Source organism: Bemisia tabaci, chromosome 3 (assembly GCF_918797505.1).
Source record: "Bemisia tabaci chromosome 3, PGI_BMITA_v3".
In the NCBI taxonomy this organism is placed as follows: Eukaryota; Metazoa; Arthropoda; class Insecta; order Hemiptera; family Aleyrodidae; genus Bemisia; species Bemisia tabaci.
This window is the reverse complement of record NC_092795.1, coordinates 745,447-769,232: the sequence shown is the minus strand read 5'-3', so window position 1 is coordinate 769,232 and position 23,786 is coordinate 745,447. Positions and strand designations below refer to the sequence as shown.

Here is a 23,786-nt window from a genome sequence, read left to right as displayed (position 1 = left end):
GAAATCAAGGTGGCTGGCATCTAGCAACGGAGAAACAAATAAAAATTTCGCACCTTTCGCCGCTCAATAATGAGGTGTTTCCTAGCTCTACTCCAGTATTAGCTGAAGATTAATTAGTTTTAATTTAGCCTCTCATTGCGCGCTCCGTGGGCCGTGCCATCGTCGCCTATCCAAACATGATCCAGGGCGCTTCCTACACTCGCAGAAAAATGGGATTATGTCCATGGATTAACTCGGGATTTACAGTTATGTCAGCGCCAATCTGCAAAGCAACTACTCCAAGTTGCCAATTCGAAAAAATTCACCGTCGAATTCTCGACGACAGATGAAAATTTCCCTTTTTCGCGACTTCACTACTCCTTTAAAATCTCTCTCCCGTTGCCTCATAATAGAAAATCTTAGGGTGAAATTCGGAGGCATCTCTCACCGGAGCGTATTTTTCCCCCACGAGACTCGGCTGATATGAATAAGTATCGTATTGTCATAATTGCTCCTCAAACAGCTCCTTTCCTTAGCGGGTCCCACGTGGTTTACATTTTCATTAAGCTTTCATTTAAGTTGACCCTCGACGAAGCATCATAAAACAGCACAATTTAAACGGATCTCAAGTAAAATTCAAGAGTATAACAACATTGTTAATAGACCCTCTCAAGGGATAACGACAAATTGCCTCTAAAAATATTAAAAATGTTCTTGAAAAATAGGACAGTTTTAAAAATTTAAAGGTAGATTTGCTTCTACAAAATTTGAATTTTTCAAAATCATGGAAATTTTTCCGCTACATCTTTAACTTATTCGCAGTAGCAAATCATTTTAATCCCTTGCAAGGATCAATTTCTAAAGTTAGACTGCTGAATTATATTCGAGCCTGGTGAAATTTGTTCTTTTTCATAATACTAGGTTAACGATCTCTTTGAAATTTCGATCTCGAATATCATGCTATTTTGTGGACCTATCACGGCATACTAAGGTTTGTAAGCAACCAATCTTAGAAAAGGAATGTTTTTAGCAGAACAATAAATCTCGATCAGTCATTAATACACAAATGTACGCACTGAGGCATTTTATCTCTGTGACGCCAGGAAAGAGGAAGTCTCCTTTTCCCTGGCCTCAATTTATATTCACCTTCCTTGGCTCCTCCCAAAATTCAACTTTTTTAGTGCACCTCGCAAATTACATTCCGAGGTGAATCGGGATTGCATAGGCCGTGATAAGAGGGTTGGGTATGAATGAAGATACGAGTGAGGAAATAATAATTTATGAAACTTGTAGGGATATTTCAAAAAATCCGAGCCAAACTCTAACGAGGGTCCCATTTTGCATTTTGCAATGCGAAACTACAATTTCTGGTTCATACATAAAAACAACTATGAGCGTAGGGAAACTAACGCCACGTATGCTGTTTCTAAAATGAGCCAGATATTTGTAGTTCTTAATATTTAGAAAATGTAGTCCAATTGGATCACCGGCATAAATTTTTACTCATAAAAATTTCAGCAAGGACATTGGTAGTGAGCTATAAATGACCGAAATCGGGAAAACGAGGGTAATTAGCGTATAGAATCCTTGCGGTGTCATAGCAAAAATCTCCTGGGTCAATTTGATACCTGGGTTTTTAACAACTATGCGGCCGGCATTTCTATGAATTAGCTTTCAAGAAACTTTCGTTTCACTCCTGGTGTTCTTTCGGCCTGGTGCTACTGCGGGCCGATTAGTGAAATTGATAGACAAAGCCATAGACAAAGGAGACAAAAGAGATATGGAGAGATCCTATCGGTGGAAGCGGGTGGTTGCAAAGGACAAAGGAGGTAGGTAGTAGACTAAGTAACGGCAACCCACGAGAGACCCGACAGTTAGTCTATCATTTTCTCCCTTTGTCTATAGTAACCACCCGTTTCCATCAATAGGATGGTTCGGTACTCCCTATGTCTTCTTTGTCGATAGCTTTGTCCATAAATTTCAATAATGAGTCGGCAGGTATCTTTAATTTTCCTCTTTTTGTCGTCAAGAAATGCATGAATCTAGGAAAATCTTGGAAATTGATCTAGCGTCGTGATTTCCAAGCCGGCAACGGCGCAACCAGAGGTCCACTACCTTCCCTATGATTAGACGGGTACGTGATCCCCCGGGAATTAAGGGCGGGGGGCACCCGGGCTTGTCCCCGTTTGAAATTTACTCGGGCTTTTTCGGATCCTCCCAATCTCAATTTCTTATAAAAGCTCAGTGGGTGACTGTGTCTCAGTTCAGTGTGGGTTTTTTTTCGAGTCTTGTTAGTTTACCAGTTTTTGGACGCAATATGAAGTTTACACTATCTGTGAGTAAACAGTCATTTATTTCTTTGCTAGGGCTTAGTATAAGCACCTTTATAAAAAGCCATACATTTCAAAATGGAAAATCGATCAAAAGCTCGCTCCCACCCAATTTTAATTTTGGTCCGGTGGGTAAAATCATTAGACAGCGCGCATTTATCAAGGTTGACTAATCGCCATGGACATTTCTTAATTTAAGAGGAGAATGATTGGTTTTCCTGGTACTTTGACTTTTCTTACAATTTTCAATGTAAGCAAGAGCGATTACATTTCATCACTGTAATCTCTCTGAGCTCCTAAATTTTCGTATTTTGCCAAAGTTCGTTCAACCGTTCTAATGGGCCGATTTTCATTATTTTTGTGGCTATCGACAGGTGGCACTGGTGGCAGTCTCTGAATGAGTTCCCTTCATTTAGATTTTGGATGTATGATTCAGGTTTTTCTTTTATTACGTGATACAGCTGTGAAAATTCAATGTAAACAATGTAAATGTGTTCATTATTTGTCACAGTTTATTTTAGAAATCCATCAGGCCGATATTCACGATTCTAGTGACTATCAACAGGAGATAGCTCCTGGATGAGCCCGCTCTACTTAAATTAACTCACGGAGGTTTGCGACGCACGCCTTAGAAAGTGCGAAGCGCCCTGTGGGGGTTGGGTCGCGTACCCTCCTAGTATAATACAAAGTCAAATGAACTTAATTTCTAATTGTACGTCGTAATGCATGAATCTTTTCAGAGAGTTTAACGCAAGGCAGAAAAGTAGGCTCACCGAACAACGCGAGTTGCTTGACGCATGGAGACATTGTTATTTCGAAATTTGCTCATGCTGAACCACACTAAAGATTTTTCGGTCTTTGATGGCACTCGTTTACTCCTAGCCTGTGACTTGGATCGACGAAAAACGGGATTTGAAATGAGTGATGCGACTTGTTACAACTGCAAATGTGGCAAAGTTTGGGAGGCGGGGATTTGAAGGCATTTTTGGGGGGAAAATTTGCTAATCTCGTAAAAATTTGTATTTGCGGATTTCCTCTTCTTCTTCCACCAACGACCAGGGCATAGCCCTGTTTGTCAGGCCATCCAGTATCGAGCACAATAAACTATATAAATATTAAAAATCTAAAAATCACTAAAAATAGCGGACTCGTCGAATCAATAAAAACATCATAAAATCATTGATATCATCCTCAGGATAAAAGAGCCAGCTTTGTGCCCATCTCTTAGGCGGTCGTCCAGGTAATCTTTTCCCCAAGGGTTGTCCGTGTCCGGTCATACAAATTTTCGCTATTTTTTTTTCATCCATTCGGTCAACGTGCTCCGACCACATCCTTCTCTTTCACACAAGTCCACTTGGCTACATCTTGCACCCCAAGAGCATCCCTGATGGACTCGCTGATCTGCCGATCCCAAAGTGTAGAACCTGCTATCTTTCCTAGAACTTTCATCTGAAGGATGCGAAATTGTTGTTGGGTGCGCTTCGTTTGAGCCCTAGTCTCTGCGGCAAACGTTAACACCGTTTGCGGACCGTGTTTGCCGACGAATTCTCAAATGTTGAGCGGCAAGTCTTTGTGCCTCGCGTGCTACTTATATTGGCGGAAAGTGCGATTTGCAGGAGTGCGACTCATTACGGTCGCAAATGTGGCTTCATTCAGGTATACGAAAGTGTAATCGGAAAACCTTTCGGGGAGAACACTGTGCTAACCACGTGAAATTATGCTAAAAGTTGTGCCTGTAGACGAATTTCCAGACTTTTAGCCAAGCGCATTCATACCTTAGGAGCCTTGCCTCATTGCCCGAAAACGCCATTTCAACACAAGTCGATAATCCAATTTCGGAACTTCAGGATATTCAATTTATTCCTTGGGATTTTTCAAGATTTTGGAACACATGCAAAAAAATCTGTTTGGCATCAGCCGTTTTTCTAAGCAGGTGAAAACGGTTGAAAAAATCAACATTTTGAGACTCAATTTTCGGGAATAGCCTCATTTTGTGTTGAATTTAAGTATTTTCACCAGCCGTCACTCATATACTCCGTTCATGAAAAATTACAAGGTAAAATTGACAAAAAATTTGTGAAAATACAGGAGATGAAAATGAAGATGCTCTGGAGGGCCAAGGGAAAAATGGATGGAAATAGGGACAAAAAACTGGGCAAACGAAGGAGCTTGTACATCTCAGTATAAGAAAAGAAAACAAGACACAGGTGTGACTTTTTTTTCGGGTCTAATACTGGCCTAAACACGGGTCTAAAGGTCATTTTGGCGATGCGCGTTTTTGTGACTTTGCGGTCGAATGGCAAAATATCCGCATTAATCGGTTTTAAGACCCGCGTTTTGGCCATCATCAGACCCGAACATGACCAAATCATAATACAAACCGTTGAATCGACCTTCAATCAGCAGAAAGTCGTAGAGTGAAGGAGATTTAGCTGGGGTTGGCTCAAAAAGGGCCCTTATCGATACCGCTCCTTTTTTGTTGAACTCAGTTCTGAACGTCCAGTTTTATGGGGGAATAAAACTTAAAACCTTTTGTTTTCAATTGAAACATGGCGCAATTTGTTAGGATCCCGTGGAAGCAAGTTCATGGTGAAAAGATAATTTTACACGAGAATCTTTTGAGCGTCTGGTGGAGGAGGAGATTCTAGCGGGGAAATGCCGTGTAAATCCTCTAGGTCTTTGAAGCTCTAATTAAATTGGGATGAAAAGCGTTTAGCTGTCTAAGTAGGATGTAGGACGGTGACGATTGGCGATGAGCGTGGCTACGAGCCGTGAGAACGGTGAACTTGATGCAGCATTATTATCCTCCTGATTATCCTCAGGCTGATTATCCTCAGGCTGATTATCCTGAGTGGCTGAGGCCAGGTGGACACGCAATGATGAGTTGCCCGCAACCACAACCACCGTTGTCCATTCATCATGGCTCCAACCAAAGCTTCACTCCATCTCCTAAAACCGGCATTCATCACCCAATAAAAAAGCTCTCGGAACAATCAGGGAATCTCTTCCGGAAACCGGGAATCTCCTCTTCTACCGCCTAGAGACAATCTTAAGGAAAATGTTCATGCATGCACCTGGGCCCCATTATTCATTGACCTCTTGAATTTTCAAATCCTCAGGACAGTGCTTAAGCATTCCTTCATCAGATGATAATTATAATCATCAAAATACTTTTTGAATTCAAACTCGAATGTGCACCAAAGAATCGGCTGAAATATGATAAAATCCATACTCACATCTGCAACTCCGGAGAATTTTATAAATCTTCTTAAGAAAATCCGGGGGAAGTGAGAGATAAGTTTGGTTTCTAATCAGGGGATGAGTCCTCGAAAATCAGGGGAATCAGGGAATGAGCATGTTCAGGAATTACAGACACCATGCCCAACGCAAAACTAGCATAGCCTAATGCAAGGTATACCTTATTCACGGGAAGAGTAAACTGCTGAGTTACCGATAAGGAGACTAATGACATCCTAATCCTAGTAGTAATGTGGTGGTATGAATCGCTTTTCAAAAGTTCTTACGAAAATAGGTAGGTAATAGCTTACAGAAGACTCTTCTGAACTACTTTCCAGTGAAATTTACGGTAATAAAAATTACTCCTTTTGTATGAGCTTTTTACATTATTTTCAAACTTTTTGAGGGTTGAAGATTTGCGTTAAATCGGTCAAGAGTTTCATCACTCCTTTTAGCTTAAGTTTTACCGTTCTTAAATTTTACTCAAAATACAAAAAAAGGATTTCCTGAGAATAAATTTTGAAGGTTTGCTAAAAGGTGTCCTCTAAAAAGCGAGCTTTTTAAAAGGTTTTTAAGGGCTGTCGCAACTTGGGAATTTAGGGGAGCAAGTTTTCTTTGATCAGCTGATCTAATCTAAAAAACCTAAATAATTCTGTTAAAAGTGCAGATTTTTATTACATTAGCAAAACAAAAATATAAATTGTGAGAGTGCTGTTTACATGCGCAAAAAGTGACGCCATCTCAAAAAAAAACAGTGATGAGTCCACATTATCACAAATTACAATTTTCTTTAAAAAAAAAAATAAAAAAAGTAATCCACACTTTTAAAAAGTAATCCCCTTTTAAAAATAAAGAGCCCCCTAAGCCCCCCCCCCCTGGCTACGTGCCTGCAGCCGTGTGTTAGTTAGCACCTTTTTCTACCGAGTTCTGACCTTAAAGTTGGTTTAAAACGTAATCATACACGTTTACAGACAGTGGCACGTACGACATACCGCTGTCTTGCTCATAATGAAATGAATAAGCCTCTTCTTCATAGTCTCAATCACAATTGGTGACTCTTAAAAATGTAAATGATTCCTAAAAGTTCTTTTGGATGCTTGTTAACAAGAACTGTGAAAAAAAGTACAATTTGTTAAAAAAAAAAAAAAAAAAAAAAAAAAAAAAAAAAAAAAAAAAAAAAAAAAAGTTCTGCTTGGACTCTACTAGGTTTATTTTCTCAAAACTATACTTTACTTTCTCTCTTCAATAACGTGACAAAAGCGGGGCAATAAAAATATTTTATCACGGGAAGTTCCCGTTCGTATCGTTAGTACCAGCAGGTTTAGGTTACCATAAAAATTTTCCCAGTGACCAACGTAAACGAAGGCGCGATTATCATTTTTCTGTTGATATTTCGTGACGTTTTCGATTCGAATGGAATGTTTCTCCTCCTTTATCTAGAAAACACTTCGACGGAGAAACTACTAAATCACGTTTCTCGGTTTGCAGCGTCGTAGACTTCCTGTCATCCTTTATTTTTTAAATGAAAAACTCCTCAGCGTCAATTCTTGAAAACTTCCGTGTTATTTCCTCTCTATGCGAAGAAAACTCTGTGAAAGTTTCAAGGAATGATACTGATTTGTTCTCCTTCAAAAAAAAATAAATAAATAAAATAAAATGGGAGCGAATATTTTTAAACACTACAAAGAAGATACGTGGTCTGGTAGTTTCACCGTCGACTTGAAAAATTCTTCAAAATACGGTTGGAAGTCCAAATTTTACCCTTTACCCATTAATATACACTTCTCTCTTAGGAAATATATGTTATTGGCATTCTGCTCACGTAAATAGCGGACTTGGTAGCTGAAACGATACGAAGATGCCGTATCTGTGAGCAGAGTGAGCGAGGGTATCCGAAGCGCCTTCATTTTTTCTAGTACATTGATCATACAACATTGATCAACATTGATCAACATTGATCCCCATGAAGCACGAATAGTTGCATCTGGGCGTTGTGTTAAGGTGTGTGATGAGGGCTGACGTGGCCACGAACCCGCGCGCCTTAGGTACCGCATCTTGAGGGGCCTTTTTATGGGCCCTCAGGGCCGGATTTACTTACTTGCCGCCCATGGGCCGCCTGTATTTTGCCGCCCCTTTCTCATTCGTTTTGAAACATCAATAAAAACCACCAAGTGAACGTGCCGGAGGGAGAGAGGCGTATAAGACGCGTTTACTCGTGTTGGTCACATTTTTTGCCCTGTTGACACTACTAGCAAAAGTTCACAGAACTTGGCGCGAAAGTCAAGTTCCGTAAACCTATCTCTGTATATGAACGAGGCCCCCCATTTATAAGAAATGAACCAAAACATTATGAAAGAACAAACTTAAATGTGGTTTAATAATTTTAACTTCCGCCTCCGCGCCGCGCTGACCGCACTGTGTTTGGCGCAATACGTGAGGTATTCCTACAGTCATGTTGCATGCGCTATGCGTTTCGGGCCGACCGCTGCTGCATGCACTGTGTTTGACGCAATGCGTGAAGTATTCATGCAGTCTTGTAGGCGCCATGCGTCAGGCTGCCGCTGCTGACGGCTGCCCGCTGCTGACCGCAGCGACCGCACTGTCTTTGGCGCGATGCGTGAAGTATTCATGCAGTCTTGGAGGCGCTAATATGTGTTACATGCCGACCGCCGCACCGAGGGTTTCTCCTTTTCATCTCACGTTCTCGACATCATTGCTCTCTGCGCCGCGCCGTTCCAGGCCAAATTCCGTGTTCGGTTTCTCTCTTAGTCTTAACTCGACTAATTAAAGGTGCTGTCTATTGTACCACAGAGGGACGACAAAATTAGAGATGTACTCTCAGGAAATGAGAGATTTTGTCACCTTTCCTCGTTCGTATTTTTTTTTCTGAATCCGATTCTTCTTTATAGCTACATTTAAAAAAATTGCAAAATTTGCCACCCCCTTAATCCGGCCCTGTGGGCCCTCCCTCTTTCCCAGGAATCCCTATATGGTTGATATTGTGATTAGGGGCGCTCAAAGGAGATCTTTAACACAGTACCACAAAAAGGACAGTTTTTGCAAACCTTGAGAAAAATTTAGTGGTGAAACTCTAAATTTGGATCCTTACGAGGTATTACAATGATTTGACTCTACAAAACATTCGAGGCACAGAGGGAAATATACCGTCAGTTTTTTAAATTTTTAGGTAGGTTTCCACCTACTTCAAAGTTGCTCAAAATCATAGAATATCTTATTTTGTATTTCGTACTTATTGCGGTGGCAAGTCAAAGTAATCATCGAATGGATCCATTTTCAGAGTTTCACCACTGAATTTTACTCGAGGTTTGCAAAAACACCGATTTTGATGAAGAGTATGTTAGGAGTCTCCTTAAACCCTCCTTAATCACAATGCTAACCATGTGGGGACTCCTAACCAGAAACAAGAGACCCTCCACTGGCCTCTTGGCGACAGGTGGAAGCTTCCACTTTCGGGGATTCAACACTTCCTTATGGACAATTATAAGGGAGCAACAGTCATCACTCTTGTTTTGGCTGTTGACCTACCTACATGGTGGATGATGAGCTTCGGGTGACGTCATGAGCTGAACAAGTTTCCAAACTTCGACTTGTTTTGGCACGTTGTAAACATCAACCATGCAGGTAAGTCAACAGTTAATTGTTGAAGTCCCGAAAGAAAAAGCTTCCATAATAGCCGAGGTTCGAGTGGAGGGTCTCTTGTCTTTGCTCCTAACTCAAGGAGGTGTCTGGAGAACGACTATAAATGGAAACTCGAGCGAGAATTCTCCTCAAATGTTTTCCAGTGCGGCATGGCGCGCGACTGCGGCTGCGATGGCTCCAGAATGAGGTAATCGATCGCGACAAGAGGAAGTATTTATGACATAAAGCTCAAGAAGAAATGTCCGACGAGGAGAGGAACAAAATTACCTGAAATGAGTCATCTGGTCTGCCTTTGAGTAAGGCAGAGGAAGGAGAGAGAGGGAGATAGACCCTAGCGCAAGCGTGAGAGAGAATGAGCAGAGGTGAGCGAGGAGGGGCCCCACTGGGACAAGCTTTGAAAAAAGTTTAGACCCTCAGGGCTCATACAGATATCGGTACCGGCGAATCGTTTAAGCGCTCCGCTAATCTTGATTTCGCGCCGTCGCCGCCGGCCGCCGTGCACTCCTCTGTAAGTGCATGCCCTCAGTTGCGCGTTTTCGCTTCAAAACTTGGCTTTTTCACCGGCCACTCGGCCTCAGAGAGCCCTGTGGGGGTATAGGGCTAAACGGGGGCATACTCCCTCCAAAAATTGACTTGATTCCTCCCAAGAAATGCGAGGGATTTCGGTAAATAAGTGTGCGGCAAATTCAGATGTGAAATTTTAATGCGATCAAGTTCGTGATAAGAATTGCTTGAATTCCCTCTGAGACGACTCAATTCTTCAAAATTTGCTGGGGCAAGCCCCCTGGGCCCCCTTGGATGCCAGGAAAATCTCGTGAGCCCCCCTTTCGAGCTGGAAAATCTCACAAATGCCCCATAACGGTTTGTTTTTCAAGGCGCCCCAAGACGAGATGTCCTCCCTGATGTCCTTCAAAATTGTTATTGAAACTGAGTGAACAAACCTAACTATATAATTAGCGTAAAAATTTATGATACTGCATGCACGTGAGAGTACATTTTTAATCGTTTTGAGTGATCTTCTTGCTAAGTCCACCAAATTTTTATGGGTCCGAAACTGTCCAATGGAGCTTCTCAGATGGCTAAGGCAATCAGAAAGAGATCCTCAAGGGTAGATACTGGATCGTCAAAAATATTTGAATTTTTTTTGTTGGGAAAAAGCTCAACGCTGTGGGTAAAAAATGCAAACAATAAAACGATCCCTTTCCCTCTCAGTCATAAATTGTGTATACATTTTGTTTTCTCATCCAATAATTTGTCCCTTTTTTCCTCCCCAAATCGAATCACAGTGGCTAGTGTTTTGCTTTTAAAGAAGGGACCTTAACGAAAACGTAAAGAGCGAAAATGGCTTCATAATACCTGGACATTTTACTAATGTACGTTGTAGGTCTAGAAAAAGAAAGGGGCATGCCTATCACCATATCAGGGTGTAATTTGACAGCAATGCCTCTACTCTCGCGAGGTATGTCGGGTAGGACATAGTGAACATAAACGTGTGTCCACAGAGTTACTCGTAACTCATAGTTACAGGTTACAGAGCTGCGCCCGGAAAGACGCGACGCCGCGCGCGCCGCGCCGCGCGCCGCCCTGCGACGGACGCCACGTTCGCCTCATACTCTCGCTCCTCTGATGTGCATGTGAGGCACCTCGATTTCCGTATGAGCCCCCGAAAGCATGGACTAATGTGAAAACCAGGGCTCACGTGAAAATCCAGATACGCCCTTACGCCAGAGCAGCAACGATATGTCCTGCGCCTGACTCGGCCCCCCTCCCTCCCTATCTACTTAAGCGTAACTACCTCCACTAATTGCTCCCAATAATTCCTCTTATATCAACAAACGTAAGTGCCCAGTGCTTTAATCAGTCGATAATAAAACCCAACAAGTCCAAGGAATCAAATTTTACAGGAAAAGAAAAAAGTCCACTTAATGAATAAAGCTTCGATGAGCTTCGGCAATGAGGCCTTTAATGTTCCTGAAAGAGCATTAAGTGAGTTAGGACCGAAGCTCATAATTCTGCTTCATTTGCATTGAATTCATAAGCAAACGAGGGGGCTCGCTCCCTGAGCGTTTCGCGGTCCAACCCCGCGAGGTGCTTCGCGCCTCAGTCCTTACGCCTTAATCTTATGATTTTATACCGTAGAGTAAGATTTATAATCTCATGTTAAGTTTTTGCTTGGGATGACCCGCTACGGTGATTTGTGGTTTTAAATTTTTAGATTTTTTGCGTAATCCTCCTCTGGCGGTGGAAGTCCTCTTAAAGAAAAGGACTCCGCAAAAATACTCATTTCATATTTTTTTCTTACTTTTTAGATTTCCACGCTGACTAATCCACCGATAACAACAGGCTCCTTTTCCTGTTATTTACTAATTCATCTACTAGGTAATCTGGTTGTTCATCCTTCAATCGATATCATCAATATTAATGTAATATCAAACCACTCCCACTTCGTTTCATATTTGTATCATTAAAATTGAAAATGTAAGCTGTGCCATAAACTCTAAATTTTAGTCACTTTCTTCTTTTGTAGGATATTTTCCGTTTTTCTGTGCGTGAACCCTTAGAGAGCTTCATAAGTATTTCGACATTGCCTGGAAATATTTTCAGTATATTAAGGACTACCACCCGGTGACTGACGCTGCGCTGTGCTGAACGGTTCAGCCTGAACCTTTCCCCTACGTCTGACCGTTCCCCACTCCTCTGTCAATCGAACCATATGCCACCGCTTACGTATTGTCGCTCGCCCACCCAGGTACCTACCGGCCAGCGGTCAGTTGATGATAAATCTCGCTCATGCTCCTACGCAGCTACGCATTGATTACGCCAGCGAATTACTTTCCAAATAATTAGAATTTCTTCGATAATAGTTTTCTTTATTTATTCGACGGTATTTTTTCTCTGTTCTACTGTGATTTCCTTGGTTCTCTACTGTGTTTGACTGTGTTGAAATTTATATTAATACTCACACGGAGAAAAAACTTCGTGCATGGGACCCGACGTTGAGATCATATGAATCTCTTAAAACTTGAGGTCCAGCTGCCGAAATTCGGGTCAGAAATCTGAAACACTTCGGTATGCACCGAGTACTTCAGATGTGTGACCTGAAACCTTCGGTATTATTATTACGAGCTACATCGTAGACACATTCACAAGCGACGTAACTGGCATTAATATCTCGAAAATTTTAAGTGAATTCTCGCTTTACACTTATTTGGGATGGTCCTGTTTTGTTAGAAAAGCACCACGGTAGGAACCCAAGAATGGCGCAAATGCAATATTTGCACAACATTACCGAGGTAATTTCAACGACAATCTCAAAGGAATAACTTTGCAAACGGTTTTGCAACGGGTCACAAGCGCCGAGCTTAAGTCGGAGGTGGGCAAAATCTGTGAAGAGATCATCATCGGAGCAGAATCCTTCCTACATTGCTTGGTTCGTTGGGTATCTGGAGCCGTTTTTAATATCACCTGGGAGCACATCAGCTTCACAACATTCAACTCAAGAGGCTCCTTGATTTGCGCTCTTATCTCCAAATGTCACGTGACGCAATCGCGTTTATGAGGGCACTGTCAAGGAGGTGTCCACAGCTGTAACTTTTCGATTGAAACCTGATCTTTAAGCAGCGAGAGGTGTTGAATACCATCAATTAATATTTACTTTCATTATTGCGGGTGGCGTTACACTAAACTATTCATTTTACGAGTAACATTAACTCTTACTGGAGTAAGTATTGAAATAAGCTATAATTTTCTTGGCTCATCTCGAGTCATAAGCGTAGCATTTACAGTGACAGCATACTATTCGATCACAAGCGGGAACCCAGCCCATATGGATTACATTTTGCAATAAGGAGCCACTATTTCTGGCCTATTTTAGAAACAGCATACATGCCATTAGTTTCCCTATGCAGATATGCGCTTTTATGGGAGAGCCAGAAATAGCTGTTCCTTATTGCAAAATGTAATCCATGTTGCCTACGATAAAGAGTGCCTTTTCACGATGATAACACTATTCGGCCACAGGAGAGCTCGTGTTGCCTACTTTATGAATTGAAGGCGAACTGAAATAGAGTCTAAGTTATCTCCTCTAGTTCGGTAAAAATACATTTTTTGTGTGTGTTAACGATGATACCACTAGTCGACCACGTAAAAGATCGCGTTGCTTACATCTTTATTTTTCACAGCATCTCTCCTTGAATTTCGTTCCTTTAAATACACACTCATTTCTTCATTAAATGCCGCAAACATTCATTTCTTAATCATATTTGAATTTGATTTATTAGCTGCCAATTTTTGAAGACCACACGAACATTCGTATCTTCCGAGTTATTTTGGGGTTGAAAAGGAGCGGCATCAAGGACAATGATGCTAATTATTTGTATTTTGGGGATGTCTAAACTAGCGTGACGATCGCGTCATACAAGGGGTAGGTAGGTGTCAAACAATCAGAAAATTCGCGCTGTGTAATTTATGAACAGCCCCGTAGTGGATCTTTCGACTTAGTTTCGTCAAAAAATATGCGCGTCTTGTTTTCATACTATGTGCCTCAAATATAATATTATCAATATTATGAGGATAGTTTTAAAAGATAATGGATTAAAATCTAAAATTGATCCTACTGATGATGCGCCAACTATGCTAAGCCTCCCCGAACTCAAGGGTGGATGAGTGTGTGGCCTGCTTAATCTTTTAATGGCCTTCCAAATCTCTTTGGAGCTCTTCCGGTGCGGCAGCAGGTATCTGGTCTATCACGATTCATAAGCCGCCAAAAAATGACCCATTCACCTAGTTTTCTTTTTTCTCTCTTGCTACTAAACAAAGCCAGGCTTTACAAATGATTCCTCCTTTTTACAAGCTTTATCTGGACAAATTTTGCAATAGGCGAGTCCATATTGACTTACCACGAGCCAGCTTTTGTTGAGATATTCTCGCACTATTCAGAATCACATACTCCCAAAATATTGAGGGATCACTCAGAAGAGGGGCAAGAACTCTGGAGGAGACAGGAGTGGTGCAGTGTGCACTGGTCCAAGCCTTTTTGTGGAATAGTAATTTGGTCATTTTAATCATCATTTTTTTCACAATGAATGTGAGGCAAATTCGGAATGGAACCCAAGTAGCATTTTCCAAAGTAGTTAAGGCTGCAAGAAGTTGAGACAATATTGGGTAAAAGTCGCAACTAAGTTGCAACTCTCTGTCAACTTTTGGTCGATAAGTGCCGATTTTCGGCGATCTGATAGGGAGGAAAGTCACAACTTAGAGCAATTGAATTCCAGGAATCTTGCAACTTTTTGACGTTGCCAAGATGTGTACAATTGCTAAATTTTATCTGCATTGTCAAATTTTGCGGAAATTCTGAATTTTGCCACAACTTTGCCTGAATTCTCGAAAAGTCATGATTTTCAAAAACGTGAAAAGTTGAATTTTTTCCAAATTCCCCCCTGGGGAGGGGGAGCGGGGGGTTATATGAAAAACGGTTTTTTGGCTATAACTTTTGAACGGTTTGAGATATCGATTTGAACTTTTTTTTAAATGAAAGGTCGTTTAAAGAGCTTTCTTTTGGTATATTATGTTTAATAGTTAGGTCAATTTTTGACCAATTTATGGCCTGTCAAAAATTTTCCATGAGTCCAAAAATCAGATTTCTGTAGTTTAGAGCAGCGACGATCGCATGCAGATGAACAAAAAACTGTTCAACGTATAGCCCTCTCTTTGACGGTTAAAATGAGCCCAAGATCATCTTGGGGAAACGATTTGTCTCCGAGTTATGCTTCTTCAAAGTTGGCGCGGCGGGGTCCGCTTCCGCGGGGCAGCGCTCCGGAGTACGATAGTTCACTCCCACCCCCCTCCCGTCATGCCACGCGACGCAAACCGAGGAAGACTACCTTTAATGATCATTTGAACAGATAAATGCACACAATTTACTTTCGAATTTTACGGACGTTGCCAAAATTCTAGAGAAGTCAGGATATGCAACTTCTCGAAATTTTCAGCATTCTCGGAAACTATATACATTTTTTTGACGTCGTTAGGCGCGGAAATTTAAAATTTTACGATGATGTTGCCAAAATTATCGAAAAGGGTGAATTTTGACCAATGTCACCAAAATCTCGAAAAGTCTGGATTTTTCCATGAACGCCTCAAATCTCGGGAATTCTTGATTTTACCACCGTTGCCAAAATGCTAATAAATGCGAATCTTTAACAGCGTGCCAAGTACTTGGAAACTTTCCAGCGTAGGTAGAATTCTGGAAAGTTGATGTTTTTACCAAAATTTCTTGTAAGGACCGGGGCCGATATTGGATTTGGAACATGATTCAACTTAATTGCAACAAGTTCCAACAATGCTAGCTCCTTCGGAGGAAGGAGTAGGCAATCTGCTCGTCAATCTATTGGTTGGAAGAATCCAACGATTTTTTTGCAAGTTGTTGCAACCTGTGTTACTTGGGAAGTTTGGATTAGGATAAGAAAACGTTGTTTTATGTTTTAGGTGGCTGTGATTTCGTCGCTGGTGCTCTTGGCCCAGACGGACGAGAAGAAAGGAGTGGAGAAGCGGCACTTGGGCCTGGGCGCGCTAGGGTGGCCGTCAACCCCGACGTGGCCCTCGCCGTCCTGGGCGTCCCCATCAGGTTGGCCGTCGGCGGCCTCTTCAGGGTGGCCCTCGGCCTCTTCAGGGTGGCCCTCGGCCTCGACCGGTGTCGTGGACCTCACCTCGGCCACCGCCGGCCTCACTCCTTCCTGGCCTGAGGTCGGCTGGCCCTCCGCCTACAACCAGCCCGAACTCGCCTACTCCAAGGTAAACTCCACTTTCTTCTCCACATCCAAGTACCCATGATTCAGAGTCCTATTAAGGTGATTCGACGCTTACCATTTTTTGTGTCAGAGCCACGTGCGATATATCGCATCAATTCCTTCCGTAGTTTCAGCTACTTGTCATTTTTTTCAAATTTTCAGATCGCACTTCTATTGTCAAGAGACTTAAAGAATTTAGACAAAGAAATTCAACGTATATTAAAGGCAGGGTTTTTATCAGGGTTTTTTTTTTATCGCATTTGAGTGCAGTTTCGATATCAGTCTCGAATGCGACATTTTTCCTCTAAAAAAACCCTGTTTTTATTACGTTGAATTTTTTTGTCAAATTTGGTACATGAATTCTTTAGTCTCATGACAACAGAAGTGAGATCTGAAAATACGAAAAAATAACAAGTGACTGAAATGATGGAACGAATTGATCCAATATATTGCACGTCGCTCTGACACAAACAATGGCAACCGTCGAATCACCTTAAGTAATAGGAGAAGTTCCTGGCAACTCTCTCGCTGGCTCTTCAATGTATAGGTATGATTTTTCAAGCCAAAATTAGCACGATTATTACATCGTATGCGTTTAAAGTGAATAGTTTTTGAGGCTAGCATTGGCGCCGGCAAACTTTGAGATGCCTTCTTGATAGACAGTAGGTCTTAGCGGTGTTACCCGGTCCGGTGAGTAAAACACGGTGCCATGATTAAACCATGGCACTTTGTTAAAATCAGCATGTTGCCACGATTAAAACATAGCACTTTGTTGAGATCAGCATGTTACCACGATTAGACCAACACTATAGCATAGAAATCCCAACATCGTAGTAAACAAACTAGAAAACTCAGTTATCCTTCAATTTGGTGGTTATGCAGTAATCGAAACCATTCTTACGGAGTGGAGTCTCAAAAAAGTTGTGTCACGTGATTTAGTGCCTTAGCACAAAATAATCGTAACAAAAATGTGAGAGAAAGCAGTTATCCTTCAATTCGGTGCTTAGGCAATTTGTGCCACCGTGAAGTCAAAATAGTTGTATCACGTGGTTTAGTGTCTCAGCGCAACACACTCGTAACGAAACAAGCTGCATTTAACGTCACAAGCATGTATATTTGTAAATTAAACAGATAGATTCCAGAAAGGACCTAGTTGAACCTAGAGCAGGTGCAGTCAACTTTAAACAAACTTGCCAAAAATATGGTCATTGCAAACTTCGCTGTGTACCTATGTCTCAAACTCATAAAAATTTATCTTCTCCCGACCATGACTTTGAGTGAATTTTCTATTTCATGAACGTTATCTATGACAAAAGATGGAATTTGTGTTATTTATTGTAATCTAATTTATTGTTCTGCCATATTAGGGGCCTTATAAAGCTTCACTCCTCTTATAAATAAAATCTTCAATGAGACTCCTTTGAAAAATGTTTCTCGGCTCGGATTCTCAACTCGAGTCGGCATAATTCCTCGTTTTACCCCATGAAAGAATGTAACCACACTTCAATGTCGCCATATTCCTCCTCTAAATTTGTAATATTATTGAGAACTTTTGGGCTATTCTACTGGAAAATCTCACGGATTTTTCTTCGGATTATTTTTCAAAGTCAGTAAAATTTTAGACAGAGATTGCATATTTTTGTAAAAAATTAAAGTGCTAGAGTTCATCTTGCAACATCGGAATACTATTTCTCGTTTTGGAAAGAACTGAGCTACATTTCAATGTTGCCAAATTTCCCTTGCAAATTGTATTTTTACTAGAGGAATCCTGGGCATTTCTGACTGAAAATGTAACTAATTTTTCCTCTGAGCTTATGCAAAAATAGGAAATAATTTGGACAATTTATTGCACGGCTAGATTCTGGTGAAAAATTGAATTGCCTGAGTTAAGGTGGCAAAGGTGGAATGGAGTTACGTTCCTTCGTGCGGGAAACGACGAATCGGACGTATTTCTGCCCAACAGAAATATGTGCATTAAGCCATGAGCCCTGAGACGGATGAGAATATATGCATAAGAAGGCTCACGTCATAATGCCACAAAGTTCCGTTCGACAGAAATGCGTCCAATTATGTTTCTTGAGGCTGCGGGACAGGAGGATTGAGTGCGTGACTTTGCATCCACCTGCGATGCATCCACCCTTATGTAACTTCCCTAACCTACCCTACCCTAACCTAACCTAACGTAACCTAACCTACTTAACCTAATCTAATCCAAGCTAAGCTAAGCTAACGGCTGGGTGGATGCATGGCAGGTGGATGGAAGGTCCTGATCCGAGGAGGATTTGTGATTGGGATGTGTTTGTTGGCAGGCGGTGGCTCACACATCGGCCCTGAACGGAGTAGCAGCAATCAACGCAGCCGAAGTAGCAGCCGCCCTGACGGCAGCCAAAGAGGCCTCGACGGCAGCCGCGGTGGCGCAGCAACGCGTGCAGGCGGCCAAGGAGGCGGTCCTCGTGCAACAGCGGATCGCGGCGGCGAAGGAAGCGGCAGCAGCAGCGGCCATCCAGCGCTCCGAGGCGGCCGCTGCCACGGCGGCGGCCATCCAACGCTCCGAGGCGGCCGCCGCGGCCATCCAACGCACCGAAGCCGCCGCCCAGGCCGCCGCCGCCCTCCAACGCTCCGAGGCCGCAGCCGCAACCGCCGCCGCCATCCAACGATCCCAGGCCGCCTCCGCCGCCATCCACAAACAGGCCCAGCTCGCCGTCCACCCCGCCACCGCCCACTGGCAACCCTCCTCCAAGCCCTGGAACGCTTGGGGATAAGCGCACCCAGGAATCACCGCCCACACAACGTGGCTCGCCCACCAGCAGCATCCCAGATACCACTACCGCCTCATTCTTCAAATTCATAGACAAATCCATAGCCAAAGAAGACATGACCGAATGTGGAGCCATCCTCTTCCTTGAAATCGCTGCGCTTCTGCTTCCTGTAGACTAACGGAGAAAATGATCGACTAACCATAGGGTCTCTCCTGGGTTGCCGTCAGTTAGCCTATTAAGTACCAACCCCCTTAGTTCATTGAAACCACCCGCTTTCACCAGTTGGATCCCGCGGAAAGTCCAATTGGCAATAAATTTTACAAATCAGGTCTCATTGGATGTTTTTATTTTTTATGCGAACCAGGGCCGGATTTACCCACTTCCCGCCCATGGGCCGCCTGTTTTTTGCCGCCCCCCTCTCATTCGTTTTGAAACATCAATAAAAACCATCAAGTGAACGTGCCGGAGGGGGGGGGGGTGCATAAGACGAATTTACCTACTCGTGTTGAGTACATTTTTTGCGAAAGCCCTGTCAACACTACTAGGAAAATTTCACGGAACTTAGCGCGAAAGTTCAGTTCCGTAAACATATCTCTGCGTGAACAAGGTCCTCCTTCTATAAGAAATGAACCAAAAAATTGAAAGAACAAACATAAATGTGGTTAAATAATTTTAACTTCCGCCGCTGCGCCGGGTTCATCGCACTGTGTTTGGCGCACTGCGTGAAGTATTCCAGCAGTCTTGTAGGCGCTACGCGTTTCACGCCAACTGCTCCTGACCGGCGCACTGTGTTTGACGCAATGAGTGAAGTATTCATGCAGTCTTGTAGGCGCTAATATGTGTTACATATCGACCGCAGTCCTTTTCATCTCAAGTCCTCGTCATCATTCCTCTCTGCGCTGAGCTCCAGGCCAAATTGCGTGTTTAGTTCCTCTCTTAACTCGACTAATTAAAGATGCTGTCTCTTTTATCACCGAAAGACGATAAAATTAGAAATTACTATACTCTCAGGAAAGAGAGATTTTGTCCCCTTTTCTCATTGATAATTTTTTTTCTGATTCCGATTTTTTTTATACCTACATTTAAAAAAATTGCAAAATTTGCCGCCATGGGCCGCGGCCCATGTGGCAGCCCCCTTAATCCGGCCCTGGTGCGAACCATTCTAAAATGATCAGTAACGCTGGTCATAGAATCGTATCCAGATCTTGGCAGCTTATGGATTGGCTAAGAAAATGAAAGATAAAAATCTATCTAGACGCAAAAGTCTACGTCCAATATGAATGGAGGCAGACGCACATGAAAAAAACACGGGGTATGACATCATCCGCCGCGGCAGTGCACACATTGGTTTTTCATTTTAGTTTTATCAATCAATTATACTCTTATTTGCACTGGTCGTTCAAGGTACCTAAAACATGGATAAAGCTTAAGTGGAAGAATCCATGCACTAACGCGGCGGATGATGTCATACGCTGCGCTTTCCGCTGAGTGATATCTCCGTTGTTATTGGTCATAGAAATTAGGTGTTTGGACGAATCGTATACACACCTGTTGTTGCTAATCTATGTAAGCTTACAAATCAGACGATGAAAACATGATTCTAAGACTAGTGTAACTGACCCATTATTGCTGTTGTATCAGTATGTTGCCTATTCGGTAATTGAAGGTGTTCCTCTCGCTCATAGTTGTTTACTCTATATTTCTCATTTAGACGGCGTTTGGCCGCACATAGAGTAATTACCAGAGACATTGGCCGTAGCTCGTGACCACGCTGTTTGTATAAATATTGTTTTTTGATGATCAATACACGCTCACTTATACTTAACTGAAGCTTGTGTTTGTCTAATTCTTACCTATCCTCAGCCACGCCACTCTATCACGTGCTACATGTGGACAATATTTCAAAAGCGATTTTACTCAGTTTTTTCATGAGCCTGATTTTTTTTTTTTAGAAAACCAGGCAACTTGCGGGTGACCTAATGAAGATGATTTTGTTTCATGTTCCTTGAATTAGGCACATGTGGAAAGCTGGTACCTTGAATAAAATAACTCAAAATTAAAACCTGCTCTTTTTTTTTAATTCCTATCATTAGTAATTCATTTCTTTTAATGAAAAATAGACTAATTGAGGACACCGCACCAAGAACAGCCTATAATTGGAAACTGCGTTTTGAGAAAAACGCATTTATAGTTTTGTTTTTGATGAACTGCGCAGACTTTTCTATGCAGGTACCCTGTTTTGGTGTATTTGGGTGACCTAACCCTTCTATTGAAGGATGCCGAGTAGATTTTGCGATTCATTTTGGGTTTATACTCTCATATATTTCATTTAAAAAAGCGGTTTATAGGCCATTATTACGCCCAACGGTCATTTTGGTGGCAATATGAAGTATAAATCATTTTAATCACGCATGATTAATGCAAAATGAAAGAATATCGATAATGAGTAAAATTAGGGGTAACTAGCACCTTATAGGCCCGTTCATAGGTCGTTCTTGCACCCATCGATCCAGAGGCCTGACTTAACTCGGAAAAAAAAGGTTTTTCGACCTCGAGCCGTTACCTATCTATATTCTATCGCTACCACAGCATAGTCCAGAGTACGTAGAATCCGAAAAGCAGATGGGCATAATAACGACCTATACGCCTATAGGCTGTTCTTGGTGCGGTGTTCTCAATTATAATCTTCCGTCGCATTTCTAAGGCGCAATGATACAATTATTTGAACTCTACGGAATGTGTGAGGTGTCACGCCGCATTTGAAGGCGTTTTCAAAAGAGCGAAGTTCCGATACCCGGATTATCGTTTTGCAAAGTTCTTGTTATTATGTTTTATTTCCTACCATTTGTTTGTTTTCAATCCTCCTATAAGAACTACTCATTTGCTGAATACACTTCTGGTTGGAGCGCATTTTAGCTATGCATTCACGACTACTAAAATGTCAAAGGAAATTGACAAGACTAGCGTGTATGAAGGCTATTTCAATTGTAATCTGCCGTCGCATTTCTAAGGCGCAATGATACAACTATTTCAACTCTCCGGAATGCGTGAGGTATCACGCCGCATTTGAAGGCGTTTACAAAACAGCCAAGTTTAGATAAGGTTTGTAGTTTCGCAGGAAATTGGAGCACAAAATCAATAGAATGACTGATTTTACGAGCTAATGCAACTCAATAAATTTGTGTTTTATTTGGCGGAAGCGTTAGAAAACAGTTCGGTCAGAAATTTAAATCAACCTACGGTCCATTATATAGTTCATATTCTTTTTTTTGTTCCGTACCACATGTTTATTTTTAATCCGCAAAGAAAAACCACCCATTTGCTAAATACAATTCTAGCTGGAGCGCACTTCAGCTATGCTTTCACCACTGCAAACATGTCAAAGGAAATCGACAAGCCCAGCGTGTTATTGAAGGATGCCGGGTAGATTTTGCGATATATTTTGGGTTTATACTCTCACTAGGGGCCTGAGGCCGCTACGCGACCGCTACACACTGAAAGGGAACTGCTCGTAAGAAATCATTGAACAACCACGTTCAAGTTATTTATTATAATTGAATAGCAACTTGAATTGACAATAAATTTTGAACATAACATGCTCTGAAATTTTGGAAATTGGAATTGGAATTTTGAATTTATCATCATTTAATAACAATTTAAATTTATAATCTGGAAAAATGAAATTATTCCGGAAAATAATTTCGGACTTTTAAATGTGAAGTGCCAGTATTGTGATGCCTTGCATTTCAAAAAAGAGGAGGTGAACGTCCATTTTAACAGATGTTGTCATAATGGTCTTCTCAGACTTGCCGAGCCTGAAATCAAAGACCAACTTCCGGACCTCTTCTCCAAACCCGTTTTCATGACCAATATTTTGAGGTACAACAGTTGTGTGGCTTTTGCATCTCTGTCTGCTTCCAAAGCTCATATAATTTTGAACCAAATCTTCTGCTTCTCCATTGCGATGTTTCAAAATTTCCGTCCTTAATTCATCTCTTCCATGAGAAACAATCCAAATTTACGACTTTCAATTTTGGACCAAATCTTCCGCTATCGAATACGAAAAATCATGGATAATTTAAGTTTTATGTTTACCAGCTTCTCAAAAAAAAAAAAAAAAAAAAAAATTTCTAAGGAAGTCTGCAACGTCGCAAATGGAGGATCGTCGTCTCTCATTTTGCCCAAAAATATGTACGTATAAAATTGAAGGCATTATGACTGGCCTCTCTCAACTTATATTCGTATGTGACGATAAACAATGGGACGCGTTTGCTACGGCGCCTTGATACAACTATACAACCTCGACGGATGTCCGTAATGCGTTCAAAAAATGGAAGGCGTTTTGACCTCCTACGCATAATACCTGTAGTTGATTCGATCGACAAACGCGTTGGTCGGCGGTGACGGGGACTTGATGCATTTTTTTAAACTTGATGGATGTCCGCATTGCAGCGACTGAAGTGCGAAACCACGTATCTCCATTGCGATGTTTCAAAATTTCCGTCCTTAATTCATCTCTTCCATGAGAAAAAATCCAAATTTACGACTTTCAATTTTGAACCAAATCTTCCGCTATCGAATACGAAAAATCATGGATAATTTAAGTTTTATGTTTACCAGCTTCCAAAAAAAAAAAAAAAAAAAAAATTTCTAAGGAAGTCTGCAACGTCGCAAATGGAGGATCGTCGTCTCTCATTTTGCCCAAAAATATGTACGTATAAAATTGAAGGCATTATGACTGGCCTCTCTCAACTTATATTCGTATGTGACGATAAACAATGGGACGCGTTTGCTACGGCGCCTTGATACAACTATACAACCTCGACGGATGTCCGTATTGCGTTCAAAAAATGGAAGGCGTTTTGACCTCCTACGCATAATACCTGTAGTTGATTCGATCGTCGGATTTGACTGTTATTAGATCAGATTGAATGTTCAAACTGAGCAAAATGCTTTATTAGGGACTCTTGAGGGTCGATGAGTTCAGAAATTACCGATACTTCCAAAAAATTCACGTTTTTAAAATTGCAGCT

At 41.7% G+C, this 23,786-nt stretch overlaps 1 protein-coding gene across 1 annotated transcript; it reads left to right on the top strand.

Annotated features, from left to right (window-relative positions):
* Window positions 1-9,182: 9,182 nt before the first annotated feature.
* Window positions 9,183-23,786, top strand: LOC109038552 (uncharacterized). Its single transcript, XM_072297545.1, has 3 exons — window positions 9,183-9,188; window positions 15,693-15,998; window positions 18,304-23,786. Exons 1-3 carry the CDS (start codon window positions 9,183-9,185, stop codon window positions 18,754-18,756), a joined length of 765 nt encoding a protein of 254 aa, XP_072153646.1. The 3' UTR covers window positions 18,757-23,786.